Below are 12,788 nucleotides of genomic sequence, written 5' to 3'. Positions count from 1 at the left end.
GATGACTTACCTATGTTACACCCTAAATCTCTAGAAACACCCAGAAAAGCATTGAAGGTGCCTTTGTTTACTTCTGAATGTCAAGCTTGCTGTAGGTTTTGAACATTACTTAAAAGAAGATACTGTTTGCTATTCTGTTTTACTTGAGAATGTGTGAAATGTCGATATTCAATGTCATATTCTATGATGACACTTTTAAGTTCAGTGGTGGGTGTAAAAAAGTTTCCAAAAGTATGGAATGTGAAAACACAGGGAGTAAGACCCTGGTTGTATGTGAAAATTGGAAAGATTGGCAACGTGTGGCTGCTGCCTTATGCAGTCCTTCAGTCTTGGCTTGCAGCAGCCGTTCATTACACTGGCTCTTGGCACGTCTTTTGCAGGTCCAGCAGTAGTGACCAATTGCTCAGCAGTTTTGCAGAATTGCTTGAATGATCAGACCAAACAGTTTCGCTGGTGACCCAAGCCTGAGTTTGTGCCCCCCTGAAAGGGCAGAGCTTGTGTGTTTTAATTCCCAGCACCACTTGCCATTGCCTTTGCCAGCAGCCTGCTCTGTGAGCAGCTGCTGGAGTACAAAAGGCCAAAGGGAAGTGTCTCAGATTTGCCCTAGTCCTTTCACACTCCAAGTCACTGGAACATGTCCAAGTGCATGGTGAACTACAGGCGGTCTCTGCAGAACAGCCTGTACAGTTGACTTTAAGTGAAACGTGAATCATCTCAGTCCTGAATTATTTTAATCCAATCAGTCAGTCATCTGTGTTGAAGGGTGTAAAGAGACAGCAAAACCAAGAGAATGGCTGCCAAGTGGAGGATACAGGACACAAATAAATCTGCTATGATGAGATGAAATATGAACTAATAATGATTTATTCCAAATGCCGCAGGGGTTACAGTGTGAACCACTTGTAGAGACATTGAGATGAGATGAATTTTTTAGGCTTTCCCCTGTATGATTTTTATAACACAGCAGAGGTGAAGGGAAGGCAAAGCTGTTAGTTACACAGAGAGTACACACAAGGGTTTTGAAGTGCTCACATACAAATTCTCCCTAATTAATATATGCTTTACAAGTCTCTCGTAAGTAGATGAGCATGAACAGCTGTAGTTCTTTTTATAGATACAAAGTAATCTCTAATACATGTTGGAGTTGAAGGATACAGAGAACAACATGCTGTGGATCCATAAAGCTCTTCTAGCCATGGAAGTATTCTTTTTATACCCTCTAAAAGTGGAAGAGAATGCAGAAGAGCACAGAGTGCAGTCTTGAAGAATACTGCTTGGAACAAAATCATGACTGGGGTAAAGGATCTAGCTATTAGTGACACGTATCATACACTCCTTGTTAACACATGAAACAGCATGTGTGAGTTGGACCTGTTTTCTTGACAGGTTCAGTCCTTTGTGACCCATATGAAACAGGCAGCATTTGCTAATGTTTCTTCCCATCTTTTAGTACTGTCATTGGCCTTCATAATAAAAAAAGAAGTACATGTTTCATGCTTTTAAATATTTTTAAAAGCCACAGCAATAAGTCATAATAGAACTCCTTAGACTTGAGGAATATCTTTGAACTTGCTTCCTGTTTGAAGATGTTTTCTCTCTTATTTTTCCTTATAGCTAGCTGTTTATATTAGTTTAATATTGTCCTCTGCTGGGAGACAATATCCTGTTTTAGTAAGTGAAGGGAGAGATTATAACGACTCCTTTCCATCTCTGATGCCTATGATTTCATTTATATGAAAACACTGTGGATTTTGAACAGTGTGTTGCTTTTGGCAGTTTATTACCAGCCTGAATGCCTCACTTTTTTCTTGATCTAACATTTATCTGCTGCAGAAGTCATTGTCTCCTTCATTTTTAGTTTTAATAACCTTCCTTTTAATAAACCTCAGATTGACCTAAGTTTCCAGTAGCTTACTTCAAAGCAATGCCCCATACCTTCTGATTTTAACCAACTGATTTTTCCTCTCAAAATAATAAGCTCATTACATTTTTATTGATTTCATGGCTTTTTCTGATGTGACACAGGGAAGAATCGATTGACCCAGGACAAAACGCTTTGCTGGGTTTCCTCCATTATTGCAACCAAAGGGAGAACTGCTGGAGGGCCTATGGGGAAGAACTGTTTCAACAGCACTTTCTGCCCTGTTCTTTTGGGCTTAGCCCCACTTTGGATTGACTGCTATGACTGCAAATGAATTTTGTTCACTTCCTCTTACGCAGTTGAAGAGACACCAAGGAAAAGCTGAAAGTCAATACTGATAGAATTTTTCCCCTTTCCTTTTAGGGGAAAGAAGTACAATCTTGTGGATTTAGTCACTGTGGAAGAAAACCCTCAGCTATACAAATGCTGCTGCTTAGAAAAGGAAAAAATGAAAATGCCGAAGTAGGGGTGATGTGGATTTCATACATTGCTAGAACAACAATTTTTGGGGAACTAAACCTTCTCCTCCCAATACTTACTTTAGAAAAGCACATCAAAGGGTAAACAGCTTTGAAGTATCAGAAAACACATATATTGACTTACCTATAAGACATTTCAGTACAAACATTGCTTTGTATTCTGCATTCTTCTCATGAAACCTGCTAAAGGAAAGTCAGAAGGAGTTTTATAATAATCTCCTATAGCAATGGGAAGTTAGCTGAGAATGGGTTAAAATCATCTCTTAAGCCACTGTTGGAAAAGAAGCTAAGTATGGAAAGGACCATAACCTTTTCCTCAAGTGTTACTGCTTTCTCTTTCCCTGTCTCAGAAATTAAAATAAAGCTATGAGGCTTCAAATTACTGCTAAAGTGCATTGCCTTTCATTGGATTGTAGAAGAAAATGGGGGGAAGGTATCATTAATGAGAGAAGGGATCACTGACTGTGTAATTAAGTTTACATTTGGTTGAGAAACTTCAAAATAATGAAGAAACCATCTTCAGGAAGTAATGTACATTTCCCCCCAAATTTCTCAGCTTTAGCTCTGTAATAATTTTGAAGTTAATACACTAAGTGAACAAAGCTAGTTTTGAATTATCATACTTCTTTCCCTCTCAAGTTAATCCTAGAAGACTTCTAGGTAAGGTCTGTACCGTGGTGGGAATGTACATGAGCAGAATAAAGTCCAAATGAAAGAAATTTTTTCATGAGCTGCATAAAGAAGAAATATTGAAATTACAGTGTGACTCAGATCAAGATGTGATCCACTGGAGAGAGTTCCGTTGCTGAAAAGATCACTCCTCTTGTTTTTATCCTTGCTTGACTTGTGCTGTGTCTTTGTAGGAGCATTTCAGACCAATCTAGGAAAGTATTCTGGATTCAGCCAGTCCACAGCAGCTCCAGAGCTGTTGGCTAAGGTGATGTTCTGACTTGCACCACTCAACTGCTGGACTTCTTGTTCTGCTTGTGACTGATGGATTTAGGGTACAGGAAATCAGAGTTGTATCTAGAAGGCAGCTCTACTCCTTGGACACTGCTGCACGTTATTGTAATACTGGGTATCTGGGCTGAAGATGATTCCTGGTGAGACTCTCCTTTTCTTTGTCCAATACTGTTCAGGCTCTCACTTTTCTAAAGGATGCAAAGGTTTACAAGAAATGGACCACACAAACATCTACAAGGAGATCCCACTGAATCATCTATAAAAAATGACATATATTTAGCAATTTGCTACTACCCATGGCTGACTGAAAAGCAAACTTAAATGATGTAGGGAAAAGTAGATGTGAACATTTTTTAATATTTCATGAATAACTTATGAAAAAAAATCCCCCACCTGTTAAACAAGCTAATGTACTAAAGCATTAAAGACTTTGCATTTGCTATTTAAGTGCTGGTCTACTTTGAAGAAAGACCAGGCTAGTGACAACACATTCAACTATTAAGAGAAATACTGTGAATATGCTCAGCCAGCCTATTCAATCGGATAAATAGTTTCTCCATAAAGAAGGACTGCTTAGGGTCTTGGGCAAGAGATAATGTAAAATGTAGTGTTAACAGCATGGATAATTTGAAGGGGGAAGCAAACTACATAATGAGGTAAAAATTGAGGGAAAGATTAACTGGCATTTTTTGATAATAAACCATATTAGCTGTTGCTTGCACAGTACCAAAAAATCAATTAGGATGAGGCTCACAATAGCTCATAAGGATAATTTCTAACAGTAAAGAGACAATTTAAGGTGATTGTATTACATTGGGGTTAGTGCTGCAAAGAAAAAAACTACTTTGTTTTCATCCACCAGCTCTTTTATTTCCGTGCCTGCTGAGAATTAAGGCAAGTTGACTCGCTTGTGAGAGATGTCAGATATTTTTACCCGTATGCAGTAGCTGTGTTAGATGAAGAACAAGCAGGCACTAATACAACATACAACATCCTACTGAATAGATTACATGGCATGTTTCAAAAACTGACCTTGATTTCCTCCAAGCTGCGTGTTTTAGATGATTGCTGCAACCCAGAACAGAGAACATTAAACAGTTAATAACATAACTTTGTACAGCAGTCCTTGCCGCAGGACTAAGGCTGTCTCAGAGGTACAGCCATCAGAATGGCTGTCTCAGCTTACTATATACATCATTAATATAAAGATGGCACAAAGTTAATGCTTCCATGCTCCACTAAGGAAATCACAGACCTCATCAGAGGACTTACTAAATTCAAGAAAATATTCAGGTTCCTTGAAGAAATTTGACTTCAGAAGAATCCTGTGGTACCTATGTTCTCCTTCTGCTTAGTTTCGGCAATGGTCTACCCTTTGTGGTCATGTTTTCTGCGTTGTGCTGGGAATATTGTGTAATTTTTGCATCTCAAAAACAACTTAATTTGTGCTCAGGGAGTGGGATTGTCATTAGTTTTTGTTGCCAAATATTAAAATAATAGTTCTTACAGTAGGTGTAGCCGTGTACTCTGTGACATTCAATTCCACCATCAATATGTCATCAGCATCTACAGCTGTCTGAAAAATGAACACAGATAAGGCAGATATAAATGGCATAAAGGTATGTCACAATATCTGACATGCAAAATACATAGGGAAAAAGAGGACAGCAGATGATTGACTAAAAATCAGTGATATATTAAAGATAGCCTTGTTTTTTACATCTTACCAAATTTGTTCCTTTGTTAGCAAATGGTGAGACAAAAGAAACATTGACCAAGTAATTTGGACGGTGAAAGACAAATATTACTAAATACACACTTAAAACCAAACACAAGACAACTCTCCATTCAGATACTAAGTTCTCTAAAACAGCAGCAGAAATGCAATGAAGACAGCTGAATAATGAACCAGGCAGGAATAAAAAGCTGATGACCTTTTACAGCATCTAAGTCATTACTCATTGTGTTAACTCATAGGTTATCCGTTTCTTCTTGGCAGGAACCTTCATGATTAATTATGGTACAATGTACAGATTTGTTAACTTGTCAGTTGTCCAAGAATTTAGGTATTACACAGTCTATTACCTTCCCACAATTCCCAGAATCCTGGCTTGTCAGTTTGGCTCTTATGTCAGTAGCCTGAGTTGTGTCTTTATCTGTTTCATAGGAAATTTGTCTTCTGGCAAGTCCGGAGAACATACTGGGAGTATCGGTTTCTGTTTCAGTACAGCCCTAAAATTAATACAGCAAAAACATTCATTCTAGGTCCCTTAGACTTTCATCCAATTTGCTCCATTTTTAACTGGACAGAAATCATAAAAGAGATAGGCATTGTATAAAAGACATTTCACAAAAGTTCTACCACATATAGCTTCATAAAATGTTTGCTTATAAGAAGTACAAATTAAATTATCAAGTCTGTTGTGTCTAAAATTCAGCTTACTTTTTTTTTCCTCCACAGGATGCACTGCAAAATTTGAAAGAAAATAGTATTTTGTTACAATCGTTGAAACTTCTCTGATGCCTTTTGTAGCTCCAAGGAGACAGTGTTTCCATGGTACTACCCACTTAGGAAGTACAGATGTTTGGAGGAATTAGGGCCAAAGTTTCCAAAGTGGCTTGGGTGGAAGCAGAAATGAAGGAAGTGTCTCTGGACTGCAGAATCAGTCCTTCAGAAATATTTTGTTTCAGGAAGGAGTCTTGCGTTTATCAACTTTGTTCCACTTAGTGGGAAAACAAAACCGTATTACTGAGGGAGTCTGTTGTTTTTTTAAGAATCAGGATTCGCAGTGTAAGAGATGCAATATAAAGATGTTCCTTTTCTATTAGCCTGTGTTAAAACCTTCCACCTGACAGGAGGCAACCAGCCAGACGAATTTCATTTTGATTGGACTGAAAAGTCAAAGGAACAGAGAGGGCAAAGAAATTGAAATGTCACTGTTAAAAAACAACTATCAGAATTCAGCGCTTGTCTGGTTTAGATACGGTTATTATCCTGACTGTGAAAAAGAATTGCCAAGAAAATTTTGTCTTTTAAGTTATTTGGAAATTTAGTTTTAAATTATTGCAGTGAACTAACTAATATGATTATTTAGTTACTAATATTACTTTGAGTTATAGGAGGGAGCCTGGATGCCAAAGACTTGCCCTGTTTTCAGCAGCTGTGTAAAACATTTGTTTTGCTTGCTGAGACTGGCAGCAGCAAGCTGTTGAGGTCTTCTGTGAGAAAGATTCTGTAATGGATTTACTGATTTGTCTAAATCTGATGATTAATATGTTTCCAAATCAATCCCACTTTCAGAAAACATTGTCTATTTCATTACAACCTTGTTTTCACTAGAGAACTATTTTGTGACTGGCAGCTTCTTTTTTCTGTGTCCAGTCTGCAAATCTGTGGTCAGACAAGCTCTACCTAAAAGTATGATCAGACTTTCAGCTGAGCTCTTGACTCTGTGCTTCCTTTATTGTTACCCATAGGTAAGGCTTTATAAATACTTACCTATCGGTAACACTTTACTTCCTAAAATTCCTGTTGTTCCATCTTTCCACTCCTCTTTCAGTGTCACCAATCATCAAGAAGAAAATTATTTGCATTCTACTTTTATACTTCCGCCTTCTGTATTTAATTTTGCTTTGTCCCTCCACTTTCTCTGGAGCTTTTGTAACAAGCACTATAATGCATTTCATCTAAAGAAACTACCACCTGGAAAGACTCTATATGAAAATGAATTGCTTTGCAATTAAAAATGGGTGTATGGGAAGTGTCTCCCTTACTGATTCACTGTCAGAGAGAGAAGACAATCTCCTTTTTCCTTTCTGCAGCCCACTTATCTCAGAAGACTGGCTGGTTACGGTCGCTCGTCTGGAGGAGTGGTAACTGCTGAAAGACCGTGAGTCTTTAGGAGAAACTCTCAGTAGGGGTCCAAGGCAAGGAACATATGTTGCAATGGCTCTTCTAATGGATAAGAGATAGAACCAGTCAGATTTTCTTTTCTGTTAGCACAAAAATTCAATCATCGTAAACAATGAATTTATTCAGAGAGATGAACTAATACAGCATGGACTGGAAAATTACTGGGTACAAAAAGAGTTTTCCAGATATCAGATATCTCATCTACAATCACCCTGCAAGATGACTTATTCACAGTGTTCGGCAGAACTCAAATTTATGGCTTGGCAGGGATAAAGGCATTAAAATATAACTCGTGGAACGGAAGGGAGCTATTAAAATGATGTTTTATCTGCTTTCAGCTTAATCAGGGCAAAAATAAAATGCTGTCCCTTTAAACTGAACCTCACAGAAGTACTACATAATGAATTATTTTAATCTTCCCCTAAGCAGCTATTCTAGCTCCTCTTACACATCTGCTGGCTATCTGTAGAGTTGTACAGAATGTGCATTTATATGACTGCATTACTTTGCTCATATGCAGTGTTAGGAAACTCTGGCCTAGCTTTACTCTTCCTGCCAGCCTTCCCCACGAAGATGTTCCTGCCCACCTCTTCTCTATCCAGTTCCTCAGTAGGTCTTCGTAAGTGGTGAAACAACAGCCTACGTGTGGCTTTGCTGCCATCTGTTAAATCTTACTGCCTGTATCTGAACTTGGAGTTCTAATAACCTTTCATGTTACCTGTCAGAGGAAATACCACCTGAAGTATGAAAGCCTTGAGAAACATGAAGAGGATACAGAAAATAGGGAAGACGAGGTTTGGCTCACTGTATTGCCTCTCTCACTGGCCTGGTTAATGTAACAAAGTGCTATTTGCAGCACTGCCCAATATCTGCCTCTCATGAAGACAGTTAAAAATTGATGGTGCTTTCCTTTGAGATGGAAAGGTTTACAACTTTTATCATGCTATAGGTAAATACAGATCAGTATCCATAAACATCTCTAAATTTTATCTGTTCAGTAGTTTGTTCCAAGTACAAATTCCACTGACATTTCTATGGCATTGAAGAGAGTTCCTGGGGAGGGCAAGGCTGTCCTACAGAGTTAAAATGAGCAGGTAAAGGAGAGCTCAGGTACTAAACCTAAAAAGACCTAAAAGTGATAAATTTACTCTCAGATTTTCTTTGCTATATGAAACATAGCTTGTAAGTGTGAACTTACCTGTATTTGGGGTGAGTGATGGCATAAATGATGGGGTTATGGATGACAGAAGCTTTGGCAATCACAGCTGGTATGGAGTTCATTAAAGGTGTTAGGGCATGGGAATACCTAAAGTAACACAAACACATCATGTATTTACTATTGAGTTCTGCATTGTCTATGCAGTTATACAGTGCCAAGACAGTGCTTTAAGGCTCTAGACAGAGCAAAAGGGGAGTTCTGTACCAAAACAGTGAGAACAAATTCTACATCCTTTGCCTATGAAGATCAACATCCATCTAATTGTATTTCTGAGAAATATGATTTTCTTGGGGCTTCTCTGGCAGTACTTCTCTACTATGACACAGGATTGTGGTAATTCTCATGTTGTTTAACCTAGGGACAATGTCAGCCCTTAGGAAGGCCTCAACATCCTGGTGAGGAAGTTTTTCATCATACTATGGGAATATATATGCTCTGTGATGAGGTGGAAATGGTTTGCCAATTGCAATATTGGACCCATTTTGTCAGTTGCCTGAGTGTTGAAATGCCATTTCACCTCTTAAGGTTTTTTCTGATAAGGATGTTCTCCATGTGCAATTTCAGCATGGTTTCTCCTGATCATACTTTAAAAAACATTGATTAGAGGTATAAATCTTCACAGATTCTGGATAACACACAGTGTGACCTTACTGGAATGGAGATTTTGACCCTGAGCTGAGAGAATGCTTTGGTAAGGCTGATGGAGAGTTCAGCTAAGAGAAACAAACAAAAGGCAAGCAAAGCCTTGTGTTTAAGCTAATTATTCCTGTGTTTAAGCTAATCATTCCCAGAAAATGCATCCTGTAGACCAAAAATATTAGTGACCATGACTGTGTGCTAGCTCACCATTCCCCATTCAAAATACTTCTAAAAAAATTTCAAAAAAAAATTCTAAAGGAATCAAGGTTCTTCCTTCCTTTTTCACACATTTTTGCTCGGTTAGATGAGTTGTCTTTAGTCCAAGACTGACTACAGCCACACACTCCATATCTGCCTCCCACATGTAGCATGCAGTGAGATTTTATCTATGTCCCTTGCAATAAAATTTCACAGCAGACATCCAGACTTGATCTATTACTCTCTGAAAAATCCAGGTAGGATTGCCTAAAAGACATAGTTCAGAAATTGAAAAAATCTGAATGAAGCTATGTTGCTCCTGAGATATCTTTATAAGCAAAATTTGAAAATGCTAATTTCTAACATACTGCAAAATTATAAAATTGTTAATTTGTTCAGATTTTTGAGAGTGTGAGACATGAAGCAGAAGCCAAGTTCAGCAGGTATTTGATCCTCCTAAGGCAGGTGCTGAATCATACTCGACAGTGCAACAGTTCTACTTAGTGGTCAGCTTAAAGTGTCCTCTAATTGATTTTCTTTTAAGTCTCTTACATTGCTGCAAGGTAGCTGTGCTTCATTTCTGTGTCTCCTTGTTTCTCCTCTGTTTCTGACTGCTCACATGTCACCAGTGGAGGATGTCCAGTACCTAAGTTCCCCTTTGACAGGAAGTGGGACACTTGAACACATGCAAAGGATCTGTGTTTCTGAATGAGGAACATGTTTACCTTCATGGAGAAAATGTTCATTGCAGCTGAGAATTACCCATCTGCATGCAAAGGGAGAGAATTCACTTTCCTCAGTATTTTTTTCTTCTTAAACCTGAGATTTTAGAAGCGCTGTATTTAGGAAACTGCCTTTCTAAGCAGTGTTCGAGACAATAGCCCTGCAGTAGCCTCTTCCTTGGGTGTGTAACAAAAATCACCCTTGTCTCCCAAAATGCTCTGTCCTAAGTAAAATTGAGCTGTGTGCCATTTATAGGAACACCTACTTTTCTTTGACTTGAAAATACAAAGAGAAGTGTTTAGTACTGTCATAGGAATTGTCCAGGTGAGGTTTTGCAGGTGACAAGCCTTCCTAAAACAGATAGTCACACACATTTTAGAGAGGCTAAACTGAAGCACAGGAAAATTCACACCTTGAGGTGGGAGAAATAACCACGTAGAGCCAAGGCATCTGGATTCCCAATCCATTACTTTTGTCTGGATTGTATCAACTTTCTGGTGTCAAGCTACATGTTTTAATATTGTCATGCTTCCATTGAAATTACTGTATAAAATACTGACAATTAAATAGATTAAGAACATGCTACAATGATTTATATTTATGATCTTTTATATCCAGTATCAAAAAGCTCCCAATACATGTATGTACTAATTTTGAACTTGCTTATACATGTAAGGAATTCCATCAGTTTGATATCACCAAAAAAAAAAAAAGAATATACTTTTATAGATTAAAAGAAATAGAGAAAAAAAAGAATCAACCCCTGGGAGGATCTTTTTGGAGTGCTTTCTTTAGCATTTTGGTGCTAAATAAAGTTCAAATAGTTCAAATATCCTAGCATAGAGAATGCATTCAGAAATCTTCAGCATGGCAGTTTATGTTGTCAGTAGTAGTATTCTTGTTTTCTCTCTTTTTTTATTTTTGTTTGAATTTTCTTAAAGTCAAACTTAGCAAAAATCAGTCAACACCTGCCCCATCTATTAAATATCACTCCTAAATATGTGAATGTTTTGGACACGCTTCAGACATCAAACATGACAAGTAGCTTTGACTTTCATCTGTCTTTAACAATTCCACATCTTTTGCTTTCACTGAATATTCCTTTGCTGATACATTTATAATTACCCAGCAAAAGCTACCAGAGCAACAATAGAGTATGGTGACCAGGAAATGACAAAAAACAAGATGACAATCAGTGCAATTTTGGCCATCTTCCATTCATTTTTCATCCTCTGATACTGTTTCTGGAACTCTTTATTTCCACGTTTGCATCCAAATATTTGAATAGACCTAGGGAAAATAAACATACAACAGCAAAAAACTAAGGTAGGGAAATGAGCAAAGAGCTTCATAAAGTGGGGCAACAATTACTCTTTTGCTACTTCAGGCTAAAACTCATGCACTTCTGACTTGCATGTTAATGCAAGTACGTGACCCATCCTTCACAATTCAATGTACTTCTGTTGCACTAATCAATGGCACAATGAATCATGTGCTTCAATGAAAAAATACCCCTGTACCAAAAGGTTTTCCACAGAAAGCAGGTATTAAAGCCAATTGAATAATGCTGAGTTAAAGACAGTTAGAGGAGTCTTTGCTTCCTTGGGTCCTGTTTTGCTACCCTGCTGTCACTTTGTACTTCTGAGCTAAGTGACCAGATCCGCTGGGATCTACGGGACTGGTACCTACTCGTGGCACATGGAGTGGCAGGCTGCCCTTTACTTTTGAAGTAACAGCTTTTTGTTTCAGAGTCCTAATATTAAATCTTTAATCATCTTTTCACCCCTTTCTCTTTTTTTTAAATTTATAGTTCAATTCCATCAATTTTTCTGTGAAATAGTTATTGATACACTGTCATTAGGTGTTTCTGAGGTCCTGTTTTGTTTTCATTCTGGTTGCTTAATTTCTGTACATTTTTCCATGTCATTAGATAATATACTGATAAGCTCAAGCCTAAATTCAGGAATAGCTCTTCTGAGAACCATACTTCTTACCGTGTTGAGTACTGGCAGAATTCTCATTTAGTTTTCTGTTTCAGTTGTGCTTACTAAATAAATGTGAGAAACATCGCAATTTTCTTCTGTTCTTTCTTTGTTTTAAGAGAACAGTCATTTAAAGAGAAAGATAAAAATTTAGGACTGTTGGCTACTTACTTGTTGGCCTTCTTGATAGCCTCAAAGATAGAGACATAGCTGTATATGATAGCAATCAAAGGAATGAAAAAGACAAAGCAGAAAAGCAGCATTGTGTAGGCACGGACTGATGGTGTGAAAGTCATGTAGTCCCAGGAACAGGAAGTCAGCAAACCCTCAGGAACATACGCACCTAGAAAGGAAGACAGAAGAAGGCATAAACCATGAAGTGATTGTTATTCTGAGTGCAGAAGTTAGCGAAGATACTCAGAATAACATGAGATTTAGTCCTATTCTTTGAAAGAGAAAAAAGGGTTTAAAACTATAAACAAATCTTAATGTAAAGCACTTTTATATTTTCTTTTATTTCATTTCCCCATTGTATTTATGTTTAGCAGTCTAAGGCTTCAGAAAACTGAATTTCGCCTCAGTCTTGAATATTGTTTAAAACTTATCATAGTCAAAGGGAATCTCTCCAAATACTTGTTTGGATCTTGGACAGTCTTGGCCTGTATTCTTTTTAAATATCTCCATTTCCTGTCAAAATGGTTTCTTCCTAAGGAGTCAAACCAATTGCTCTATGTACCACTTTTCTAAGTGT

At 37.7% G+C, this 12,788-nt stretch overlaps 1 protein-coding gene across 7 annotated transcripts in view; it reads right to left on the bottom strand.

Annotated features, from left to right (window-relative positions):
• Positions 1-3,335: 3,335 nt before the first annotated feature.
• OPN4 (opsin 4) overlaps positions 3,336-12,788 on the bottom strand; it is a 38,951-nt gene continuing 29,498 nt past the window's right edge. For 5 of the 7 annotated variants that reach the window (XM_088060070.1, XM_088060076.1, XM_088060071.1 and 2 more), the window contains 9 exons: positions 12,209-12,380; positions 11,181-11,345; positions 8,475-8,582; positions 7,138-7,318; positions 5,807-5,830; positions 5,449-5,595; positions 4,871-4,939; positions 4,396-4,431; positions 3,336-3,551 (listed from right to left, as the gene is read on the bottom strand). In XM_088060070.1, coding sequence (XP_087916196.1) covers positions 3,360-3,551; positions 4,396-4,431; positions 4,871-4,939; positions 5,449-5,595; positions 5,807-5,830; positions 7,138-7,318; positions 8,475-8,582; positions 11,181-11,345; positions 12,209-12,380 — 1,094 coding nt within the window. In that variant the 3' untranslated portion in view covers positions 3,336-3,359. The remainder of the gene's footprint in view (positions 3,552-4,395; positions 4,432-4,870; positions 4,940-5,448; positions 5,596-5,806; positions 5,831-7,137; positions 7,319-8,474; positions 8,583-11,180; positions 11,346-12,208; positions 12,381-12,788) is intronic. The other 2 variants (XM_088060075.1, XM_005520443.2) reach the window with 1 other exon arrangement.

Source organism: Pseudopodoces humilis, chromosome 9, assembly GCF_049639895.1.
Source record: "Pseudopodoces humilis isolate 2021_Gansu_Grassland_sample_001 chromosome 9, ASM4963989v1, whole genome shotgun sequence".
Lineage (NCBI taxonomy): Eukaryota > Metazoa > Chordata > Aves > Passeriformes > Paridae > Pseudopodoces > Pseudopodoces humilis.
Note: the sequence above shows the minus strand (reverse complement) of the source record. Positions and strands in the feature narration are given on the sequence as shown.